The sequence below is a fragment of the Apus apus genome, chromosome 1 (assembly GCF_020740795.1).
Source record: "Apus apus isolate bApuApu2 chromosome 1, bApuApu2.pri.cur, whole genome shotgun sequence".
In the NCBI taxonomy this organism is placed as follows: Eukaryota; Metazoa; Chordata; class Aves; order Apodiformes; family Apodidae; genus Apus; species Apus apus.
Genome location: NC_067282.1, coordinates 158,001,992 through 158,027,523, shown reverse-complemented (window position 1 = coordinate 158,027,523; position 25,532 = coordinate 158,001,992). Strand labels below are relative to the sequence as shown.

At 37.4% G+C, this 25,532-nt stretch overlaps 1 protein-coding gene across 1 annotated transcript in view; it reads left to right on the top strand.

Annotated features, from left to right (window-relative positions):
* Positions 1 to 297: 297 nt before the first annotated feature.
* The window catches only part of CFAP54 (cilia and flagella associated protein 54), a 109,889-nt gene continuing 84,654 nt past the window's right edge, over positions 298 to 25,532 (top strand). Inside the window, 15 exon segments of the mRNA XM_051621259.1 lie at positions 298 to 494; positions 5,836 to 5,941; positions 10,167 to 10,313; positions 12,431 to 12,602; positions 14,478 to 14,536; positions 15,789 to 15,932; positions 16,360 to 16,470; positions 16,570 to 16,671; positions 18,313 to 18,511; positions 19,520 to 19,615; positions 20,686 to 20,798; positions 20,919 to 21,096; positions 21,705 to 21,778; positions 23,573 to 23,707; positions 24,732 to 24,882. Of these exon segments, the coding sequence (XP_051477219.1) occupies positions 298 to 494; positions 5,836 to 5,941; positions 10,167 to 10,313; positions 12,431 to 12,602; positions 14,478 to 14,536; positions 15,789 to 15,932; positions 16,360 to 16,470; positions 16,570 to 16,671; positions 18,313 to 18,511; positions 19,520 to 19,615; positions 20,686 to 20,798; positions 20,919 to 21,096; positions 21,705 to 21,778; positions 23,573 to 23,707; positions 24,732 to 24,882 (1,984 nt within the window).

Genomic DNA, 25,532 nt, shown 5'->3' with positions numbered 1-25,532 from the left:
CTGCTGGAGAGAGGTGCGAGGACCTGCGGCTCGTACCCCTCCGGCCGTGCCAGGGCCCTCGCTCGCCCCGCGACGGCTGCGACGCGACCCCCGCGCCGAAGACCCCTTCCCTCACAGAACCACAGAACTATTCCGGTGGGAAACGACCCTTGGGATCACCGAGGCGGGTGTCATCCCTCCCCGAGCGGGGAGCTGCCAGGCCCCAGGCCGCCCCCGGGGCCCTCCCGGCCGCCTCCGCCCGCCCCGCGGGGCCGCTGCCCGCGGCCGTTGCCTGGCGACGCCGGTGGCGGCCGCAGCATGGCGGAGCCCGCCGGGCCGCCGCTCCCCGCCTCGCTCCCGCAGCCCCTGCCGGCCGTTTTCTTCGGGGCCGTGGCGCCGGGCAACCCGGTGGTAGACAGCTTCGAGGCCGAGCTGCGGGACGCGCTGGGCTTCCTGCGGCGGCTGGGAGGCGCGGGGGAGGCCAAGCCGCAGCAGCACGACCGGCACCGCCGCGGGTAGGGGCTGCGTCACCACCCGCTCCGGGAGCCGCCTGCCGTTCCCGCCGGCCCTCGCCTCAAGCCCCCTCTTCCTCGACCGCTCCCCTCTTTCCTTGCTTTCCTCCTCCACCCCCTTTCCCTCGGCAGCCCCACAGGACTTTCCGCGCCGTCCCCCCGGAGCTCCCGGCCTGCCCTTCCCGGCCCGCCGGGCTGCGGCCGCGGCCCCTCCTGGCCCCTTCTGCCCTGCCCGGCTCCCTCCTCACGCCGCAGCCCACAGGCCGGGGAGCCGCCTCCCTCCCGCTCCCCTTGGTCCGTGAGTCAGCTCGTCAGGAGGATGTTCTCCTGGATCAGCTACTCTCCAACACCACCAGTCCGTTTTCCACTTTCTTCCTTGGTTTGTTTTTTTGGTTTTTTTGTTTGTTTGTTTTCTCCAAAATCTGAACACCTCCCTTTTCAACGCTTCCTAGAGGTTAACGCTTTAAGGAAAAAGCACAAGGTGGTGTGGAAATTGGCAGCACCACCGTTGGCTGTATCAGAGCTGCCTTGAGCTTTCTGGTAAGAAAATCCCTCCCGCCCCGGTGCCGGAGCAGCTGGCAGCCCCCCCAGCATGTGGTGCTGGGTGCGAGGGGGGACGCCCGTGGGCACCTGCGTGCCGCTGAAAGCGGCGCTCGCAGTCGGGCTGCGGGAGGGTACCTCCACACGGCTCGTCAGAGCATATGGCAGGTATAATTGTGCATGTTTGTTTGCTCCCCCCCATACATGTGGGTATGCATACATCTAGATTTCGTCATGCAGTTAAGGCAGAGCAACTGGAATCAGCGTATGATTCATAGTGCATGCATATGTCTTTTATAGACTGTGCATTTCTCATGTAGATTTCCCTGCTGCATTTAGGTACATGATGAGATAAATTTTCAATTGCTTCTGCTTGATTTTTGGCCATAATCTGACCAGCGCTCCTTTTACATTTTCCAGTTTATCAAAATCTCATTCAAAACCAGCACAGGAGTTAGGTTGCAGGGTGGTTAGCTCATCGGTGAGGTGCAGCTTCTACCCTTAGGTATTTCTCTCAGGTCTTTCCCAGATGTAGTCCGCAAACGACCCTTCTCTAAAGGAGCAGTAGTTGTTGTCAGGAGGTGGTCAGGTTCTGCAGCCTGGCATTTGTCTGCACTGGAGATCTTTCCTTTTCTAAACCATCTGGATTCCTAATTTGTGTGATGTGTTCATCTTCACGTCTAGGCCTAGTTCTGTCATGCAGGTATCAGTCTCCAGGCTTTTGCCTCTGGTGTTTTGAATCTCAGCATGTTGGCTTTTTTGTATTGCTTCAGCAGCCAATTTCAGTGCTTTGCTATTTTTAAGCTTTTCATTTATAGCTTCAGACTTTTTTTTTTTTTTTTTTGCTGTAGCTGATGTGTATTCTTACTCTGAAGGTTATCCCCTCTAGGCCCCAAAGAAGAAGAAATGCCACTCAGCTGCTTCAGACACCACCAAAATTGCTGATAATGAATGCATTAATTTTATCTTCTGCTTGGGATCTGGGGATGCTGAATTTAATCGGTTTGCAATGTCATGCCAAGTTATCAGTTCTTGTGAACAGTGTCTCCAAGCCTTTCTTTACCCTCTGGAATATTTTGACCTGAGTAGGCTCCACCTTATTCAAACTGGTATTTTGCAGATGTCACCCAGGTCCACAAATAACTTACTTGGCATGAGAGCATTTTCTCGTCCAAAGAATTCTACAGTGTTGATCATGGAGATGAGAACAAGCTACCTGGCTCTTGATCCCAGAAGCTGCTGTAGTAATGATCATCCCAAAATCCCAGGTCCCTGAGAACATTGTGTAACATGAAGCTCCCAGTATCTCAGTATCCTCCAGCATTCTTCATTTGTATAGAGGCAGTACAGAGGTAGAAGACTGGAATTCTGATTATTAGCAGATGTTCAAGCAGCTAGTAAAATCATAGGTATTTATTTGTGATTATGAATATTCAGGGTTATTTCTCCTTTGCCTCTTATTGTTTGGTAAGTCAAAATTGGAACTTGTGCTGCTTGCAGAACCAGCATTGGTCTAGTTGTTCCTAGGAGTTTCTGAAAGTAATGGCTGTTACAGATGCTTTCCTAAATGCTCTAAAGACTTCTTGCTGTGTCATTTGTCAGGCTACTTTTTCTGGCATGGGCTGAGATCAAAGTGTTCTCGTTATTAGAGAAGCAAGAAAATCAGCTTCCACATGGCAAGTACGTTCTGTTTAGAAAAACAAAATTGTCAGCTTCATTGTTCCAATGCTGACAGCCTTTGGTGTTGATAAGTCAACAGTAAGGCCATAATTTAAGCACTTAAAATGTTCTAATGTAAGAAACAAAAATTACTGAGGACCTGCCCTGTACTGGAATCACAAAAGTTTTCAATCAGAGGTAGTAGCAATCAAAAGAATTTTTCCCTTGGCTGAACGAGAAGTTGTTTTACCCCATTTCTCTTGGATGTGGTGCCATAAAAGTATTACCTTGAACTATTGATTATATCCCATGTTGTGTGGCTCATCCACTCTTCTTTAATAAGATATCTTTTGGTCAGTATCAGAGAATCCTTTACTACCTGTGGTAAAGGGTCTTGGCTCTGAAGTATAGCCACGTGTGCCTTGTCCTGTGCACACTGTTATGGGTTAACCTTCAGGATTATTTTTTTTTAATTATTCATAGAGTAGTTGGAAATGAAGAAACTTCACCTCTAAGCTCTGACAACCCAGTATTTTTTTGAGAAGTCACTTGCTTGACTTGTTCTGGTGTCCTGCAGCCTGTTTGAAGGAAAAGCTGATGAGCTGTTTGGGAAGTGCCTCACTCTCCTCTTTGGTCTGTGTCAAAGAAACATTCCTGTGTCATGAACTCACTTGTCGTTAGTCATGGCATTGTTGCAGATACAGTTGACGTTAATCTTCCAATTGAAGTTGAAAGTCTAGTTAGATTTGTCACTAATTTACTAAACTAGTTTAGTACAGATTTGTTACTTGTTTATTACACCTAAGAATCTCATCTATTAATATGAGCATTCCAAACAAAAAATGAAGATGACCTTCAACTGAGGACTTTACAACTGATCAGTTTTAAATAAGTTTATTTGTCTCACCTTCCAGAGCTTTACCCACAGTCATTCTTACTATCAGTTACTTTCCTGCCTTGCAAACTGATAATTATGGGTTTCTTTTCCTTCTGTCTCCTCCCCACCCCCCCAGTAGCATCCATCAAACCTCTTGGACTCTGGAATCTTTTTCCTAAGCTTCTTTCTGTGATAGTCCAAGGGAACTTTGCTCAGATGCCTGACAGAGTCCTTCACTTTGGAGCCTCTTTGCAGATTTATCCCTACTAACTGGAGGGGGTACTTATCTCAGCATAAGAAATTGGTAGCCACCAAGGCTGTTGATCACTTATGAATGGACCAGGAGGGATTAATTCCCCATTTGGAAGGTGTCCTTCATTAGACTGGGCTATGGTTTCCTTGGAGAACATAATGCCTTAGAACATTTTATTCAGATTGTTGTTTTTTGCCTAATTTGTGCTGTTACTGCATTTTCCCTTTAGGATGTACCTCTAGAATGTCCTACTTCTTTGCTGCTTACTTTCAAGAATTGAGAGTTGTGCTGAGATGATACTTCTAGAAAAAAGGACTATGATTGTTGTAATTCTTTGATGTAAAGATAATTTTGACAGGTTTCTCATACAGCCATCTGTTTCACCTTGAAATGTGAAGGTGGCTCACAGCTTTCTGTGTGAAAAAATGTTACTTATTTTGCTGCTTTTTTTTTTTTTTTTTTTTTTTTTTTTTAATTGGGAGTCTTCTTATATGCTGAATTGAAGAGCTATCTGGGAGACTGTGAGAAAAGATTCCAAGTTTCTCAATGTCAAAAAACAGTTTAAGAAAGTGTCTTGCATTCTAGTCTATCACCACCATTTTAAAAGATCAAGAAGTTCCATCTACCTCACACCAGTAAGCATGAGGTTTACATGTGAGAATTCAGCTAGAAGGATATTTTCAAACATTTATTCCTCTCTCTTCAGTTGTTTTCTTTCCTTATAAATTGGTACCTATGAATAATTTAGCTGTTGTGGTTTCACAAGGCATGCTTTGCTGAGGTTTCTGTACAAGTGATTTGTTAAAAGAATAAATGTAAGAGATGCCTGGAACCGTGAACACTGTCAATACTATTAATAATTTGGTAACAGAATTATTTTCTGAAAAATCCCTCTGCTTATTATCAGTCTCTCTGACCAATTATTGTTTTTCAGTTTGAATATACCCTTCTTAAAGAAGTCCAGGATGGCAAAGTTACACACATGAGGGCACCAGACCATTAAACAGCCGTCAGTGGGGGCTGTAACATGGACATAATGTCATCAGTCCCTCTGTAGAGAAGGCAAACTGCATCGAGTCAGTTATCATTTATGGGAGCCTTGCTGGTTCAGCCAAATAAGTTATTTGTTACACAAAATAATCCCTTATGACAACTGTGTCTAGAATAACATGCAGAGGCAACAGAAGATGATTGCAACTATTGCCATAAATTCCTTTCTACTTTAACTCATGTCATTTGGTTCTCCTGGACATTTCATGCTAAATGCAGTTCATGCTAGAGGCTTTCTAATTAATTTCTTCTTTTATGATTCATGGTATAGCTCTAAATACTGAGAACGCTATTGAGCTATATAACAGAGCTCTATATGGTCTATAGCTTTATGGTTTATTCCATGGCTACCAGTTCCCAATTTTGCTGCTACCTGGCCTGCATTGTTTCTTTGGGATATTTCTTCTTGATCTTACCAATTGTAGTTTCCAGTCCAATAATTGCTCTGAGCTGTAATACATTGAGTTTCTTTAAAATAGCAAATTATTTCTTCAAACAGAACCTCTCAAATACCAGCTGAAAGGTGGGACAGATTTTTCCACTTGTGACCACATTTGAACAATGCAAGGGGATTAATACTAGGGAATTTTAATATGAATTTACACAGGAGAAAATTATTCCTATTTTAAATGTGTAATAAAAACTGGTGACAGAAAAGAAACCCAGAATTATCCTTTGCTGCCTGTTAAATCCAGTTTTAATGATCACTTGCTTTGAAATCACAGAATCACAGAATATTAGGGGTAGACCTCCAAAGATCAAGTCCAACCCCCCTGCCAGAGCAGGACCAAAAAAACTAGAGCAGATCACTCAGAAAGGCATCCAGACAGGATATATAGAGAAGTTCAAATAGATTTGAAAGAAAGGAGTTTTCACGGTTTGCAGTTTTCCTGATTTGTTTACTTGTTATGACAGGTCTGCTGCCAGTTTAACCTGAAACATTTTCTCCTCTATCTTTTTTTTAGAGCAAATACTTTATTTAATATTTGGATCAAATACAAGCCTCGACTGCCAGAGTGGTATTTCAATGAAAAACTTCTGAAAGTTGGTGATTTCCTTGCTCAGATCAAAGTAAGTCACATGAAAACAGAACAGGCTCAACTGCAGTCTTTGTTTCATTGTGTTTCTGTGCTACTTTAATATTTAATCATATTGTACTGGAAGCTATTTAGAAAGTAGCAATTTTTTTTACAAAATAATTCCAGTGAGAGTTGGTGGTTTGTATCTTTTGCTTATTATTGTAAAATGGTGCTGATTTAAACATATATTTTCTATCTCTATATTTTCTATGCACCCATTGTCTTTTTAAATACCCCCAAACCTTTCTTTAATATTTGTCTGATGTTTCAGCACAGTAGGGTACAATATCTGACTGTCCCTGTAGATGCTGCTTAAGTACAAATTGACAGTGATAGAACAGTGGCAGTTTGTTCCACTGAAATGTCAACTCAGTGCTGAGTTAACCAAATGTGCATGTAAAGAATTATCAGGGGAGAACAGAGAGCAAAAACCAGAGTGCAATTGCACATTATACAACTGTATGTATTGATGATGCTCCTGCATCTTGAATTCTCTGTGTACTTTTGGTCTCCTCAGAAAGGTAAATCACAACTAGAAAGGATTCAAGAGCAAGATTATGGAAGACTTTATTTGAGGGGTATGTCACTATGTGATAACTCTTTTTATACTGTCACCTAGTCATCTGTTACTGGTTACTTTTGGAGGTGGGATACTGGGCTACTTGTTCTTTGTGTCTGCTGGGAAAAAAAGCCTCAAAGGTGCGTCACTTTTTATCTCAGTGATATTTGTGTCAGAAGATCATGTCATAAATCTGGGGCTTTCAAGGGTAATTACTAAGCAGCTCTCAGAAGCAGCTCAAAGGTAGTTGCAAGTCATTTCTTTTAGGACTGAAGATGGGTGTGTGATCCTGAGTGATACAGTTGTAAAGCAGAAATACTGAAGGATAACAGAATTGTAGGTTAAGTTATAAAGGTCCAGTACTTGAAAAGTTACTTGAGAGAATACACTTAAAGTTTGTAGAGGCTTAGTGTAATTTGCAGTAAGGTACAGCTACTGATTAGATACTATCTGTTTAGTGTGACTTTGTGTTTGTAATGATCCAGCAGTGGATTTTTCTGCTTTTTGCCAGGAACATATTAGAATACATTTATTTGGTCAATAGTACTTTCCCAGTTTAAAACCCTGGCTATTCAGTCTGTAAATGTTATGAGACAGTTATGTATAAAATTTAACAATGTCCTCCAATATTTCAGACCTGTTTCAGACATAGATTTTTGGTATTAGTCTTATAAAAAGTTGATTGTAACATAAAAAATAGATTTATAGCACAAAAGTTAGTGAAAGTTTATAACTTACTAGTAGAATTCTGCCATGCTTTTGGAAAGGTTTTTCTAACATCTACTTAATTTTTGTAGATAATGGGAATAAAAAATGAGGTTAAACAAAATTTGTATTTTTTTCAGAATGGAACTATTAAATTTTAATTCCTCTCTGCCTTGGGCGGAAAAACAGATAACTGATAACTGACATTATATTTAAATTGAAAATATTTTTCTAAAAACAGTCTAGTGACTTTTGCATTAGGAAAGCAATTAAATGCCATTTGTCACTGGTATTCACCCTTTTTCATTCTCTGCAGCATATGACACTATTAGATTCCCTCTTTTCCCCTATAAAAGAAGAGGGCATAATTGGAAATGTATCAAAATAGTTTGAGGAGCCATCTTTTGGAGGAACACAGGCAGTGAAACTGTTCTTCCGTATTATGTCCTTTGCTTATGGAATCTAGCAACGATAAATCCTGTTTGTGCTCTTTATGGAGAGTGTATATATGCGGCTATTAGGTGAGCTTTTCTGCAGACCATGGCAAAGGTACGAGTATCATGCAGATGTTATGAACTCTTATGTATCCTTCATTGCATCTGCCTGAAAGAATTCTGCAAAAGTGGCCCCAGTCCTGAGTAAAGAACATCAAGCTGAAGGTGAACTTCAGCAGCACTCAACGCTCTCTGGTAGGTTGAAGAAGACATATGGAAGAGTCTCTTAACTGGTAAGCCATTATATTTGAAGGTATAGGCTCATGGTGTAGCTTTAGGAATACTCACAGAAATTCCTAAGGAATCTTGAATAACTGCTTTTGTTAATATTCCCTTCGTTGCTTAGGTAATTCCATTAATGTTTTCTACATGTTCATGTTTTCCTCAAGTTATCATAGCTTCTGGGCCCTGGGAATTGCTTGGAATACTACATGAAGCTCTTAGAGCTTGGAAACTGTAGCTCTCACAGCATACTCAGTAAAGTTATTTCAAACACACCAAACCTGCTCTCTGTACTTTACATTGGCTTCCCATGGCACAACTCAAATGTTCCTTATATTCACCTTATATTCAAGGTGCTTAATGACTTGGCCCTAGATTGCCTAAAAATAATCTAGAGTAAAGACTTCTGCTTGCAACTTCAGTCCTCAAGTGTAATGTGATTTTCTATAGGAAAGGTAAAGTTACTAACGTTGAAAAAGTTGTTTTGATGGCCAGCCTTAAACTTAGAAATAAGCTGTCTTTGGAACTCCTATATTTAAGTGTATCTCTTTCACTTTGCAAACTTAGTTTTTTTCTATCTATTTTTTCTCCCCTGGAGTTAAAAAGGAAGGAAAAACTTAAGATGAATGCTAGTTAAAAATTTTAAGGCATTACTGGAAAGACTAATGTGGTGTAGCACCAAGTTCTGTGGTAAGTGGGGTAGAACCTATTGCATAAGTACCCATCTTGACTCCTAGCTGAAAACTACTCCACCTTTATGGTGTATAGCACTTCATGATGCATCGTCTTTAAAAATGAGTTATTGAATGTGAGTAGTCAGTGGGTAAGCACCAACTTAACTTTCTGTCCTCCTGCTGTCTGTTTTAATGCCTTCTCACCTTAGATGCCTTCTGTTGTACAGCTGCTATGTATCTTTTAGGACACACCTTAATTCATTATGTCATATATCTGGAAATTAGTTAGCCCATTAGTCATCATACTGATCAGTACTGATTCATTTACCCCCCCCTCCCTTTTTGCCTATATCTGCCTATTATCTCTGGTCTTATACACGTATTTTAAAATGTTGGGAGAGGAATTACCTTATTGTTATGTATCAATAGATAGCTTAATGCTATTCTGATCGATTACTTCAGACTGTGTTGCCACAGCTGGAATTTGTGTATCAGGTTACACAAGTGACCAGTTGCCTATTGTCCCTGGAAAGTAAAAGCTTCTGTATAGGGCTGCTGCTTTCATACAGCAAAGAGAACAACAGGGCCATGTGACTTGGACTCCTCAGCTGATTAAAAATTCAGGGTGTTACCTTTGTGGAAGGAATTTATGTTGAAAATAGCAGGTGCAAGGAAATACTTTTGAACTTTCTGTAATGAACCATTAAAGGATCATTTTTATGAATACAAATTAGTTACATTTTCCCCCAGAATTTATCATGACCAGTGTGTTTGTGCTAGAGTTACTGAGGTTGGTAGAGAAACCTCTAAATAATCTTTGCTGCAGGAAGTGGTGGAGGTGATTCACTAAATGGCACTTCCACATCTGAGTCAGAGCTGAACCATAGCATGATGTTAAGAGTGGTTCAACATGCTGCTGGGGAGCTGTAATTTGAATGAAACATAAAGCTCAACATCCTGTTTGTGAAGAGTTCTTAAAGACCCAGTGGCAATTTCTGGTTTATTAATGCTGACTGCTTGGCCATATGTAAATTCTGGTTGTCACTTGATTCTTTTTTAGTGTGTCTTTATCTTCCGCTCTTCTCTTCCTCTCTGCTTTTATGAAAAAAGGTCTTTGACATAAGGGAAACAGACGAGAGGGAAGTGATGATGTCTGTGTATTACTTATAAATTTCTACCTTATGAAGTACTTTTTTCAGAGGTGTAATATCGTTATCATTACTGTTGCAAAGCTGCAGGACATTCCAGGAACCCTTTGAGTTCATTACATTAGCCCAGGACCATACTTTACAATTGTTCTTTGATATGTCATTTTTATGATTAAAATAAACAGAAACTCCCAAACCACAAGCTCTTCTTTTAAGTACTTCAGCCTTTCATATGCTGAGTGTTCACATTAGAAATCACATTGCTGAATGTTTGTATGAAACTTTAGTATTTTTCTTCTAGCTGCTTTCTCAGATTGATGCTTTTTAACATAAAGATAATAAAAAATAATGTATGTTTTATAGAAATAGAAATGCAATATACAAACTAAAAAATGTAATAATATTTGCTCTTCAGGAATATAAGTTGGCACTTCTACAGTGCTATGGAAGATACTTTCAGCAGTTTGTTTCTGGAAACCTTGATGCTATAATTGATGATGTGCATCAATTTAAATCCACTTTTTTCCCAAATGGTCTCAGAGACAAAAATGCAGTACTTACGGTAGGTTTTGTTTCTTTTGTTTTTTTTGTTTGTTTGCTTTTGTCAAAGACATTCACAGGTTCAAAACAAGTAGCCTATTTTATCCTCCGCATATGTGCTTTGTATTAACTAAATAACAATATTCAATAGTTGTTAATAGATTGTTGCTATAGATTGTATTGAGATTTAAGTAATATATATGATATGAATGTCCAGTGTTGGTATACATTTTAAAGAGGATATAAGTGCTTATGCTATTGTGGCATAAGCCAACCACTATCAACTTCATGTTAAAAAGGCAATTTTCTCCTGACATGTTATTTTGTGACTGTTATAGCAACTTTTGCTCTGAAATAGTTGCTATTAATAACCATCAGAATCAGGATATGAGCAAAATTTTATAACTGTCCAGCAATTGTTATAGAAATTTCTGTACAGCGTGGTCTGAGAATGGAGCAGAGTGCAAGAGAATTAAAATATTATACTGTAATTTGTACCGTAAATGTGCAAAAAATCTACAGGTAAAAAAAGCTTGTGACATGGTAAAAAAGCAGCATTGCATTACTGTCAATAGCTTATTTGCTCACTATGTGCAAAAGAGGCAGAATGCTGAGCAGTTTTGTAAGTGCTCTAAGCTCTGGGAAGCTGAGTGACATCAAGAGTGTGCTGGTATCCTTTTGTGTTAATTGCTTATCCAGGTAGGGGCTTGCAATTTATCATTTGTTAGTCATGGGTGAACGTGATTCAGCAGGTGTAGGGGGTGTGCTAAAAACATTTTAGATTTTACCTGAAGCAGTTATTTGCTGAGAAGCTCTGTTTTCAGTACATGGTGGATACTTCAAAATAAAATAATGCAAGTTATTATATGATCAAGAACAAGTAAAGGAAACCGTAGGAATCTCCTGTGTATTGAGGTAATCAAATATTCCTACTGTCAGAGTTAGTTTGTAAACAGGTATTTAGCAAGGAGAAAAAAACAGGCAGTTTGCTTAAAATCTGGAAGCAGATGTAATGATAGAAGAGATACTGTTTATATTATTATTTTTATTTTTCAAGCATAGTTCAGCTTCCTAGAGGGAATACGATCAAAGCTTATGTTAATCCATTTTATTTCAGTTTAAAAAAATGCTTTGTAAATAAACTTGAAGTTCCAGAGGTAGTTTCTCCTGTTTTCTGTATGTCTGCCCAGGCCTTGAACCAATTATAGTGCCAGATGTTCTCATCAGTCTATACTGAAGTGCCTGTTCTGCAACTTGGCCTTTAGACACTGAGATACCGCTAAGTATTCAGATACGGAATCTAATTTGACAATGAATCTCTGCAATTGGAAATGGATAATGATAATATGTCAAATGATTGCATTTAAAGGCTTTATATTTAATTTTTTTTTGGCCAAGTTTCTGTGGCTAGCTTTTATTTTGTAGTGTAACACTAAGGAAATAATAGAAATGGATTTTCAGAGCTTGAAACTTCTACTTTCAGTGAATTAACTGAAAAAAAAAAAAATTCAAATATTATCAGGTTAGTAGGCTTCTGGGAGATTGGTAGCTACTGATTGTCCGTGTCCCACTTAGCTCATTTTCTCACATGTTGGCTTGTTCAGCTGATACTGTGGTCCAGGCAAGACTGAGATCACAGTATGATAGGTATTAAAAGGAAGAGAAGGAACAATGCATGTGTAGAAGAGATAAGGAACAGATGAGCATGAGAAATAAGATATCTGTGATACAGATGGAAAAGTAACGTGCAGAGAAGTTCAGGATATGCTGTGATTTACAGAGGACATCTACAGAGAAGCCAAGAATTAAAACCAGATTCTTTGAATATCAGTTTCATGCCTCATCCAGCCTTTATTTCTCCCTTCACTCCTTTCAGCAACCCTAGTGCCCTGGCTGCATTTTCATCCTGTGATGCAGTGGAAACTGAGTCAGGCTAAGGGCACAGCAACCTTAAAGCTTTAGCACTTTCTCCATATCCTAATGCTCATTTGGATGGCATGCTGATTTTTTTTTTTTTTTTCCTGCTATGCTTGATCTTTTCATACACACCATTTTGTTGTACTTTGCTGGTGTGAAACCAACATATGCATCTATTTTAACTCTCTATATTATTTTTATGTGTGTTTCCATGTGTTTTAGTTGCGTGCTTTGCAAGAGAGAAATGTTTGCATTTATCAGATGATTTGCAGCAGTGACAGAAATCTCCAGAATCAAGAGTCCCTGCAGACTTGTTTGAATGTCTTGTCCTCATTACGACTCACTATGCAAGTGGCTCTACCTCAGGAGAATTTGTGTTGGCTTATCTACAATGGTACCTCAGACTTTACATTCCTTTGCTAAGCAAACCCATAGAGGGAAACTTTATGCATAGTCTTTCAGGTCCACCCAAAGGGTCATGAATAAATCTGTAGTTAGTCCTCAGTCACAGTAGGTTTTTTGTGTGTGTGTGTGTATTTTTTTTTTTTTTTAATTTTTTTTCTCAAATGAGAGATTTTTATGTTGAGGTTTCTACATACTGTGCCTTTTCCAGGTGGACTGTTGCAGATGTAATAGCTTTTTTCTCATAGCTGTGGTTAAAATGAAATCTAACAGTATAATAAAGGCATTTTTTGAGTGAATCCTGATTAAAAAAAACAACCAACCAACCAAAACCCCAAGATTTTTTAATCAGTAAAATGTGTTACTTTCTTTGTTGTTTTGTTTTGTTTTTTAGTTAGTTTGTTTGTTTTTTTAAAGGGATTGCAGATCTAACAGTAGAAAATTATTGTCTGACATTACATCTTTGTGTTTTTCTTAAATGTTCTTTAAGGCTAGGGTTAATAATAAGCTTAATCTAAAAATATCATATGGCATTTAAGAACTTGAAGCTCTGTATATGATTTTAGTGTGCTATTTATAAATGCTTGAATTAGGAAAAAACTTGAGGAAAAAAAAGGAACTTCCATGAACCAGATACACAAAAAATAACATATCAAGATTTTTATTTCAAGAACAACAACAGTATAGTTTTGCTTTGAAAGACAATGCGATTTAATCAAAAGACTATTATTCAATCATTCTACTATGATCAACTGTTGCAATATAAATTGAGGAGATAATGTTTTAATTTAATTTTGGAAAATTTACTTTCTCTGTTATTGAATTGTTCAAAATTCTTATCCTTTTGTTTCGCTGGGAATGCCATTGCTCCCAGTCCCTACTTTTGAGGTGTGTTGTTTGTCTGTTTCTGTGGGAGAAAAATTAAATTTAAATCATGCTCACCTGGCATTCTTAAGTCTCACTACTTGAGTGTGGGACAGGTCTCTGTACCAAGCCTAGGCAAGAATCTAATGAGAATTAGGCAATAACTCAGATTTTACCCACTTTCTGAGCATTTTTCTGTAATTTCTGGCAAGAGATTTTGTGCCTCATTACACATTTGACTGATAAAAAACAATTTTCCTAAAGCTTCCCCCATTATTGCTTATTGGGATAATAACACCCTTCTAGCTATGACAGTTAACATTGTATTGCTTCCTGCTGCTCAGATGTCCCCTTAGGAACATTTGTACAGACAGAAGAATAGACCTTTTTAATGTGTTTGTTTGTTGTTTTTTTTCCTCCAGAACTGCAATGTCTTTTAAATTTCTCGGGCTGATTGTTGAAAAGCAATTTTGTGACATAGCCTAAATTAAGTAAATTTTTACAGGATTTTCTTTGTAAGTCACTTAGATATTCTTGAAAACTGTAGTCACAATCAGTTTTCTTCATTTTGCTTATCATATTTGATATCATGTATTAGTGGTGGTGTCTGCCAGGACAGTGCCTTGGCAGACTAGAAGAATCATGTAAGGTAAGGTCTGTGAGGAGAGGTAATCTTTGTTTGATAGAGGCTGGCATTTGGTGATAAAAATATTATTTTTCTCTCTATCAGTTACTTAATAAAAATTTGATATAGTAAATTCTGAAGATTTCATCCTTTTATTATATTAATTCATTGTGTAGGTATTTTTAAGCTATTATCATCTAATAATTTAATGGCTTAATCTTCTCTAATTTAAAAGTAGTTATAGAAAAATCATTAATTTATTTTTCAGCCTCTGGAAATAACAATCCAGATAATAAGAAAAAGTTTAAGTTGGTTAGCATATTAAATTTCATATAGAAATCTAGAATTTACCTATTTTTATTTATTTTATTTTTGCAGGTACTATTCATATTTACACCATATGCAGACATTTGATGATGATAGGTCAGTCTGCAAAGGTATGGCAAAATAAAGAGATGCATTTGAAACATTTACAAAAGATTGGACGATGCACCTGTATTTTGCATAACACTGTACCCTGACTTTTCTATTTCATTGTCACTGCCAATAGCAGTACTTTGTCACAAGGGAATAACATGTCTAGATTGAAAATGGCCAATTTCTAAGCCCTCACGCCTTCGTGAGTATGCTCCTTCTTCAGTTGTGGAATGGAGCCCAGAATAATGTCTTGCTGGTCTTCAAGGTGGGCTATGTTAGACTGTTTCAGAGGGCTCTGGATCCCCTTTCTTGGGCAACTGTATTTAATCCCAAGAATTATCTTTTCTTTTGAAAAATGTGGAAATGTACTGACACCTGGTGGCTAGCTTTTTAGTTATAAAATACTTTAAATTCACCAGCCCTTTCCCCCTGCCCTTATCTTTTTAACTGGCAATGTAATTTTTTGTTTATCTTAGCTTTACTTTTTTTCTTAATCCAGTGTGTTTTCTTACCTGTTAGTTACATTAATCTTTCTTTTTTGTCTTTAAACATCTTTTATGGAAACCAGAAATTATTTAGAAGTATATTCAGGCTTTTATTATACAGGAAACAAAGGAATTATTATAGGTATTTCAGATCCTTTACATTAAGACAAAAGGAAAATCTGTATATTGATTAATTTTGGACTGAGGTTGTGCATGTGCTCATCCAAAGAAAATACAGGAAGAAGATACTATTCAAACAATTTAGTAGGAGCAATTTTTAAAAATTAAACTGCTGCAATGACTATATTGGCCCTAAAGTTAAGATCCAATAGTGTAGTTGCTTGGTTGTAAATTAGTCTAAGTGCAGGCTGTCACCAAAGAAGGCAGACACCACTGCATCCCAAATATGCTTGCTGATCTAGTTGAAAACTAACTTGGGAAAAAAACATCACTAGAGCTGACACACAGAGAGAACTCTCAACACAAGAGCAGATGAGAGAGAAGGGCAGGACCTCTGTGTGATGTCAAGGCTATAGTGAACTGGAGGGGTAAAGGTAGGTTGGAGACAAAAAAATAATGCTTGGCCACAGTTTCAGGTGAAAATATGCATGAAGAATGTTTTGTAGTCAATAAAACATGTTAAAAATTAATACAATTTCTGGTTGGCTTTATTTTCCCCCTCTTTTGATTTTTCCTACTAGTTGAGGATGAAGCTTTGTACGAGTCCTTTAGTATATTTACATAGCTTTAAATGCACTCAGCTTGAAACTGGATTTCTTCATCACAGGTTCTGGAATACTTACTGTGGGCCAGTGTATGTATGGAATCATCCATTCCACTCTTATCTGTACGTTATTTGACATGGAGAGCCACCCTCTATACTGCAGTTTCTCAGTGTTATTTTGATTGTCAAGCTGGCATTCACGGAGAGGTAAATGGATTTGCCACATGCTGCATTTAACATGGAAGCAAATGGGAAAGATGTTTATCTAAATATCTCTGCTTATTATCAGATCATATGTATTTAGAGTTCTGCCCATATTCCAAAATTTACCTGCAAAGTGGAGGTGTGTTTCCACATGTAAATGAGTAATCAGTTCAAAGTTAAAGGCAATAGTACCTTATAATATAATCATACAGAGGAGTGCATAGACTTACAGCATTAAGCAGTGGCCAGTGTTCATGCATATATACAAAAGGTGTTTTGCAAAGCTTTTCCTTTTCAATTCCTGTTCATGACCTGGCTTTTACTGCAGCTCTTTACAGTTGTCTGAATTCAAGAATTATATGATACTAAAAAAATATATATACAGAATATGAAAAAAGTATAAATTTTTTTTTTTTAATACTTTGGACAGATATTTGCTCGCCGTGGTCTGATTAAAATTGATGAACTGAAGCAATTAGAAAATATCAATTTGCTGGAAAATTCAGAGGCAAAAAACATTTTTAGAGAGGCTACTCTAAAGGTATAATTCTGCCATTCATTATAAAGAGGTAAAGTAGTAACAGTGTCTGTGAACAAAACCTGTAACACAGTCATTTACTTACTTTTTTCTTTCTGTCAGATGTCAGTAATGATTTTCAAGAGAGCAGTATATGAATCCAGAAGAAAGCCAAAAGGCTACTTTCGACCTAAGATAAGAGTTAACCTGAAAGAAGCACAAAAGGTAAGTCTAAGTTAGATATTACAAAGAAATTCTTTAGTGTGAGGGTGGTGAGACACTGGCACCTGTTCCCCAAGGAAGTTGTGGATGCCTCATCCCTGGACATGTTCAAGACCAGATTGGATGAGGCTTAGAGCAACCTGGTCTAGTGGGAGGTGTCCCTGCCTGTGGCACAGGGGTTGGAACTAAATGATCTTTAATGTCCCTTCCAACCCAAACCATTCTATAGTTCTGTGATTCTATGATTTGCCTCCTCTTTGCCAGACTAAGGCTTCCTCAGCCTGTTCTTTTATATCGAATATCCCTAATCATCTTGGTAGACCTCCATGGGACCCTGTAACTTTTCTTAGCATTCTTCTTACATAGAGGAGCCCAAAAGTGGACTTAGTAATCTAGTTGGAGCCTCATGAGTTCCGTATAGGGGAAGAAAATAACCTCTCAATGTTTTGAACACTTCTGGTGTAGCTCAGTCTGCATTTCACCTTCTTTGTGACAAGAGGACACTGCTACTCTGAAAGTTAGTTTCTAGTCTGTACAGATGTATTCCTCCCTAGATGCAAAACTTGGCACTTCTCCTAGTAGAGCTAATTCCTCAAGTTTCTCAATGTCTGCTTGGACTAAAATTCATTCACCTTTTAATTCTCATGATATAGATCTAGATCCATTACATGTGTCATATCAAAATTAAAGAATCTCTTCTCATTTTTTGAAAAACAAAAGGAAGGAGATACTATAAAGGAACATCTTTATCCCAGTTTGTCTGATGCTAACATCAGATTTAAACATCTGTAGTTGAATGGATAGGTTAAATCTGATTTTTTTTTCTTTATGATTATCTAATTTGTTAATTTATTTCAGCATAAGCTACAGGTAAAAACATGTACTGCGCTAGGTACAGTAAAAGCCAAATAATTTGAAAGAAGAAGGCTGTATTATCTATCTGGATGGATCCAGCAAAGAGAGAAGGAAATTCCCAAATTTTTGTCTAGTTAAATGTACCTGGATTGGTTTTTTTGGGAAAGTGCCAAATAAATAGAACTGAGATATTGATGGATTATGAGCATTATTTTAAAGCATTATGTCTCTGATTTACTTCATGTATGTTTGTGGTTTGGTAACCATGTAGATCTGTGATTTTTTTAGCTGTCAATAAATGCACATATTTTTGTGTGTTCTGCCTTGTATTTTGATATGCTGTTTGAAAGGTGCAAGTGAGGAATAAAATAGTGTTTTGTTTTTACTGTGGTGCTTAGAATCCTAACCTTTCTCTGATTTTCTACAGAGTGTGTGGAGCTTGGCTCCTTAAGCTCAAGCCTGTATTATTGCAAGGAGAGATCTTGATCCCTTAAAATACATGGCCTTAATACTCTCACTCAAAATTTCTTTTGTATTGTTTTCCAAGTGAGATGCCATGCAGCAGTGCGTGTGGTTGCCATGCAGTTATGGCACTTCTGTACCCACTTAGCACGAGGTTTTGCTATGCCTTTGAATAATGAAATTCTAACTATATTTTTCAGTATATTATTTTCTGTTTTAAGCATGTGCTTACTTTCTGATGGAGAACTTTTTGATGGTGAAAGAAATCTTGCTTTATTGTAACTCAGATTAGATCTTACAAGACTTACATTGCCTTTTCTTACTTAGTTTGCATGGCCTCGCACTGCTACTGAACAGCTGCTGACAGAAATGTTTGAAAGTGCTGCAGCTCAGTTCCTTGCCATCCTGGAAGCCCTGTCTGATAGTAGCAGACATGTGTTGGGCCCTGCTCCACCTCCTCCTGATGAAGTGGAAATTTGTGATGTCATTTCTGAGCTTTTTTTTGCAGGACTGGAAATCCTCACAGGTAACAGCATAAAGAAGCAAAAAAAATGTTGGTGAGGAACCCAAACCTCTGTTGTATTAGTTTTTTTCTTTTCTATTTCATTTATAACAACAGTAGGTGGTCTTTCTTATCTTCATATAATTTAAGATGAAAATCTGAAAAGCCTATCTCTGTTGTCTGCTTTGTCAGTAAAAATCTACAATTATTTATGCATGGATGCATAGGATGGAGTTCACTTTCTTCATAGGAGCCTTTACGGTGCTGTCCCTTGGATGGCTAAAACAGTGTTTGTTGATAACACACACCCATGTTTTGGCTGTTGCTGAGCAGTGCTTGCACAGCATCAAGGCTCTCTTTCCAGCCCTCCTCCTCTCAAAGACCGGTAGGCTGGGGATGAGTAAGAAGTTGGGAGAAGGCATAGCTGGAAGAGCTGGCATGAATTCACTTAACAGCTATTTCATACCATATGACATCATGCTCAGCAATAAAACCTAGGGCTAAGAGAGAGGGTGGGAGCACATTAGTGGTTGTGATGTTTGTCTTCCCAAGGAACTGCTGTGTATCCTGAGGCCCTGCTTTCCAGGAAGTGGTGGGATAGCTGCCTGTCCATGCACAGCTTTTGCTTATTAAACTGTCTTTATCTCAACCTGTGAGCTTTTCCATCTTATTTTCTCCCTCTGTCCTTTTGAGGAGAGTGAGTGAGAGTGCAGGTCTCACTGAGTGGGGGTCTGAAAGCCAGGCAAGGTCAACATACCATGGCGTTTCATGTATTTTTTAAGAAAAAAAATAAAATCTGTTAAGGTTAGATTTACAAACTTGACAAAAACACTAGACTTGATAATTTCTAGACCTTTTTTGCTGGGCTCTTGACTTAATATATCTGTAGGTGTAGAGGTATTTTGTTAATAAAAGAATTTACAGAGACTAAATACACTTCAGAATAATATTTTCTTGATATGATTACTGGCTAATTGGAATCTGCCAAGTCAAGTACAACATAACTGATTTAATAAGTTTTCTATATTTAAGGGGGAGTGAACAGTACTGATACTCAACGAAGTCATCTCATCAATCATTTTGGTATAATTAATGCATCGTCAACCCTTCTGGAGTTGATACTAACAGGTAAACTAGCTTTAAATTTTCAAAGGATTCTGTACACAGTGATGCAAAGGCTTGGGAAGCAGAATTCATTTTCGTGTTAGCAGTGGTTCTATGCATAAAAGAACTGCAAAATGCTGCATGAGTTATGCTTGTTTATACATGTAATGTTAAGGCATTCAAAAGGAATTATGTACAGATATTGCTATGATTTTCTTAACACAAGTATTATTTAAATACCTTATAGTAAAACCTATGGACACTGTAATTATATAATGTTCAGCATAGCAGTTCATCTAGATTTGCTACTGCCCCCAAGCAGTCATTCAAAGGCCAAATTCTGCAATGATGTCCTGATACATTTGTATGAAAGAGAAATGGGATTCAGTAACAGAAGGACTGTCATAGGCTTGTTGAGATCCTTGAACCAATAATTGTGCTACTTTGGAAAATCACAGCTGTCTCTTACTAAGTTAATATTGCTAACACCTTTTAGCCAAGTGACTCTGTGCCCAGGTGATAGGACCAATGAGTGTGGCATGTGCTTAGGACTGCAGAATGCTGCTAAATATATTAGCCAAAATGCTTGCTTAGAGTTCCAAGGACCTCGAAATCCCTTTTCTGCCTGACTGTAGTTTGGATAAATTTGAATTCCTATGTGTACATGCATATTTTCTGACACACTAATGAGAAATGTTCACCTATCTTGCAAGAAATTGTCCATGTTTCTATGCATTTTTTAAACTAAATTTCTTGAAAGAAGGATCATTATGTGGTGACACCCAGATTTGAGCTCTTTCTGCAACAAAAGGACTAACTCCTTGATATTTTCTACACAGGTACACTAATACCATTAGTAGTGTAGCCTCTCTGGAAAGTAACTGGACATTGCAGAAGTAGTATTAAAGTAGTAAGGATAGACATTAGAGCAAAATGATAAAGCTCTTGTCCTTCAAGATTATACTGATTGTTCAAAAACACATGGAGTTTTATCTTTGTATTTATCAATACTAAAATTATTAAACTAAATTAAACATACTAAATTAACTAAATTAAACTTAAAAAATTATACAATGTTTTTGTCATCACTGCAGGAGAAGAGGGTGTGTCTGGAGATGCAGCTGTGAAATTCATAAAATTAGCTTTCAGCTATGAAGAGTGGGATGTGTTTGATTCTGCTGTTGAATTTGTTGTTAATTTTCTTCAGGTAATCCAGATGCTATTTAGCCATTCGTTATGTAGTATTTTCCTATGAGGGTAAAAAAGGCTGTTCAAAGTACAAATGTTTAAGACAAATTTGTGTTATTTTTTTTCCCCTCTAAATTAGACTCAAGAGGACCCAATATGGAAGAAAGCTGAAATGGAACTCGAACTTCTTACACTGATGCAAGCTTTGCTATTTCCAAGAAAAATTAAACACAGTTTCACTAGTACTGACAGTACTACCAAAGAAGCTAGAAACTCCCAGGTTTCTCAAAAGAATCAAACATTTAGAAGTGAGTGCTGTTCAGTTATAGCTGTGTTTGCATTTCTGATATTTTTGCAACAAGAAATTTTGGTTATTATTTAAAAACTATGTGATATGGTGCATGCACTATTCTATAACAGAAGCTAGCAATTCAGAAACTGCCGTGCATTGAATTTTGTCCAGTTTTCATTTGCCAGTACATGACTTTGGACCATTTCCCTCAAGTGTGAAAATGCATGATGTATGTTAAACATACATCAAAATATATGCAAAGATATAAAATAATGGATGCTTTCAGAGGGGTTTTCAGGAAAAATGTAAAATAGACATGTTTGACTTTCTTTTGTCTCTTTTTATACTTCATTTATGTACAATTTCTTGACATCAAAGCAAGAAAAACTTGTTAAAGCAACTGTAGTTTAGTTCTATGACATTCCAAAAAACTGCAGATATCTAGAAAACTTTCTCTTTCCAAAATCAGAAATTCTCACTTTTCACAGAAGTGGATAAACTTGGGAAAATACCTCCCCTTTTAATTTGTTGTTTCTTAGACTGCAAATTGGTAAGTTGATTCAGTCATGTTTTCAACCTAGAAGTAACATCTTGCATTTCCTTTTCTTCCATTTTTAGAAACATTGAATGTAGAGCATGGAGAGCCTTCTCATGATATTATGATTTTGGCAACAACAGTATTTTCCTGTGTCTCCACATCTAAGCAGGTATAATAAAATCAGATGCATTTCTTCTGCATGAATCACAATCTGTAACAAATGCATATTGTTGAAGAGCAAGGGGATCAGTTGCATGATTAACAAAGTGCAAACATGAAATAGCAAAAATGAAAAGGTACACTGAGAAGATGTAATCAATTTGTGATTAAAATAAATAAATTGTTTCAATAAAAGAATAACTTATTGGTGCTCTATACTATGGCTACTTTAAAAATGTTTCATAAATATTTAATAGTTTTGGAGTTTCATAGAGCTAATTGCATGTTTCAGCTAATCAAGCAGAGATCAAATTTATTATGTTACATTTAGGTGCTCAGCTGTTGGAGACTTTTCTGCAATATATATAGGAATGAGAGCGATGACCCTAATGAATGATAATGCCTTTATAGCAGTGATATGCCTTGAGATTTCCCTTAATGTGCTGTTGTGAGGGGAAAAAAATTACAGTACAATGTCTCTACTGGCGTTTACACTAATATAGTTTGTGATACTGAAACATTTTCCTTAGAAAAAATGTGTTCAGCTAACTTAGTGTATGTCTTAACTGAAAAATTAATTTTAGATATAATTTTAATAATGCCCCAGTTTGAGTATAACTGGGGCACACACATTTTTTTAGCTTCAGTGTAATATTCTCTAGTCAAAATAGTCTGCCTGTGAGGTAGTTACACCTGTAGATAGCATGATTTGTCATTTTTTCACATGACTGCTGTATTATGGAGGCATTTTTCCATAAATCTGGGTACCTAATCTGTCAGGGGAAGGAAGACAAGATGTTCTCCAGATTAACAGTGAGTTCACTGATCAAAAAGCTTTCTGCTGCCAAACAAATGGCAAAATTAATCTTGATTTACTTCTTTTTCAGTTTTTTTCTCCATTTCTCAATATCAATGTCCCTAAAATGTTACACTCATATATATGAGTGTACACATAGTGTGGCTATAGCAGGCTTGAATTTCACTGTACCTGAGATACTAGTCCAACTCTGGTATAAATGGCAATTAAGATGTGTGACTGATCCTTAATCACCATTCAGGATGTGTTTAACACAGTGTAGATGGACTCTACTGCCTTTTAAAATGGGTTAATTAGGAGGTTAACTGAATAGATTTGTGGACTCGTGACAAGATGTTTTAAATTTGTTAATTATTCTCTTGACAAGATGCAGATGTGTTTTAACATTGGTTCAGTTGTTTGATACTCCCTGCCAAACTTTTTTCTAGTTGTTTAAGTTGTTCTTCACTGCTCCCTTATCAGAGATGCACCAACAACCCATGGAAGTCTGGAACTTTGTAAATGCAAAATTAAACCTACTATTTTAGATCTTCTTCTGTAAATATTTAAATACTGTAGAAAAAAAAAAATGGCACTAAACATTTGAAACCTGTTAAATTAGATTGCTTCGTTTTCCCAGAATGTATTGGCTATTGTAGCATTTCACAGATGGTTAATTTGCTTGTCACTGCCATTTAAGTTTCATCTCACTGCTTTCCTTGTCTGTGTTACTGTTAAGAGCTTGGCAATAAAAAATAAAAAAATCCCCCCTTGTGCCTCTAAAACCACTTTTACTGTTGGGCGTAAAGAAGCTTGGGAAGTCTACCAGAAATTACTTAAAAAAAATTATTAAGTATTCAAAATGTTATTGTCCCTTATAAGAAAATTAAATATGGTAAAGATTTGTTTATTTACTTTGAAAAATGTTGAGGCTGTTTATGTACTGACTGTTTTGTCAGTGTTTATATACATACCTGTTTTTACAATTGTATTGTTTATTCTTTCCAGAATATCCAACCTGACAAAGAAATACTTGTTGAAGTAATAAAGTTTTTGTGGCAGAAGTGTAAAACAAGACTTCAGCAAATCCAGCTGAGTGGAAGTGACTGCTTGAAATATATCCACAGACACAAAGCTTACCAAGTACTCCTTTATTACAATGTATTCCTCTTAATATGAGTGCAGTCAGTTATAGTAAAGCCAAGATAAAATATTGGTATCCAGTCCAAGTACATTTCCATATGGTAAAATGCAGATAAATCTTCTCTGAAAATATGATTTGTATATACACTTTGAACATGCTGTCCTCCCATATGTCAGTATCAAAATACCTCAGCTTTTTCCCAGGGAAGTAACCCATGTGCTGCCAGCAGGCCATGGTGGAAAGAAGCTAAAATAGTTAAAACATTTGGGCATGATGTAAGAAGAAGAAACATTTGGTGTGTTATGGTAGAAAATATAAATATATTTCAAGGAAGTTCCCTAGATCAGTTGAAGAATGTGGCAAAAACTTAACAGTGAAGACAAATGGGGTTACTGGATAGAGTTACAGCCTTACCTTGAACTTTTCCTGAGCCTGAGAGGCTTTTGGTGAAATGCAGTTTCCAGAAGGATAATTTACACTAGTTTCTCTGGGCTGCCAATTGATGCTGACCAAACAGTTTTTGGAGGAGTTAATTTTGTGGCCCTGATCCCTGTAGTAAAACTGTTCAGCCATTCACCAAAAAATACACCAGCCGTTCATGGTGACTTTCCTATGTGGATACAAATGGAGCATTCAAGTCTCCTTTATACTGTTTGACTGGGAAGCTACAGGGATAAATGAGAGGCAGATGATCAAATCTACTGCAAGGCTTACCACACAAGATATAGAAGTTGTGCCTGTAGAACATTCATAAACCTTTCTAAAATAATAATTAAAAATATAAAATAAGAAGTCTGCTGTCTGGAGAATTAAGGACTTCAGAGCAGCACAAATTTAACATCTTAGTCTAGTGGCATTTAAAAAAGGATGCCAAATTCTAGAAAGGAATTTTGTCCATCTTTATGAATCTTTTTAAATTATTTTGAGTGCAAAACTCTATCTACCTCTGTAATACATAGCTATCTTCCAAAAATTGTTTTAACTCTGTCTTGATTTTTTTTCTTTTCCCTCCCCCATTTTTAGTGGGTTCACATACTCTGGATAATAAATGAAACCATCCAGAGGAGCAGCATAGCAGACACTAATATTGTAATGCATGCAGAGGTAACCTTACATCTAACTGCAATATTGGAAAATGTAGCTGATTCTGCAAGTAAATCTAAGAAAAAAGCAGGTAAAGCTTTCAACAAAAATGTAGTTTTCTTTCAATATGATTTTTGAGATTGGAACTTTTCTGAGTTCAAAACTTGGACAAATAGACATATTGAAAAATTATTGTAAAGGAATTTTTGAGAGCAGAATGCTCATTTTTTGTTCACACACTTTCATCCATAAGAGAACCTAATGAAATCTGTTTTTTAAAGAATTTCTGCCTTTATTTCCTTAGGTTTCCATTTCTACTGAAGTAAACCCTTTTTGCGTTACATCTCTTATGACTCACCCTCCCCACAAGTCTTCTACATGTCTCTTAGCCCCTTCAGAGTAGCCTCAGATCATTCATATGTTTTCTTAATATTGGCTAGGCAGAAGGCAGTGAGTGCTGCAGCTCATGTGGAGGAGCCAAGTGCTGGTTGACTAGTGGCAGGCCAAAGAGAAGAGAGAAATATGAGGTCATACTGAAGCTTTTGCTTTTATTGGGTCATTAATTTGGATCTCTTGTTGACACAAGTCTTGATTTTTTGTACAGGAATTCAATTGTCTTTGAACTTAAGTTGGCTGACATTACTGGGATACAATGCAATTGTAATCACATGAAACAAATTTCCTTCCAAAACCTGACTAATGTTGTAAAATATGAATATTTAGACATACTTTAAAAAGTTT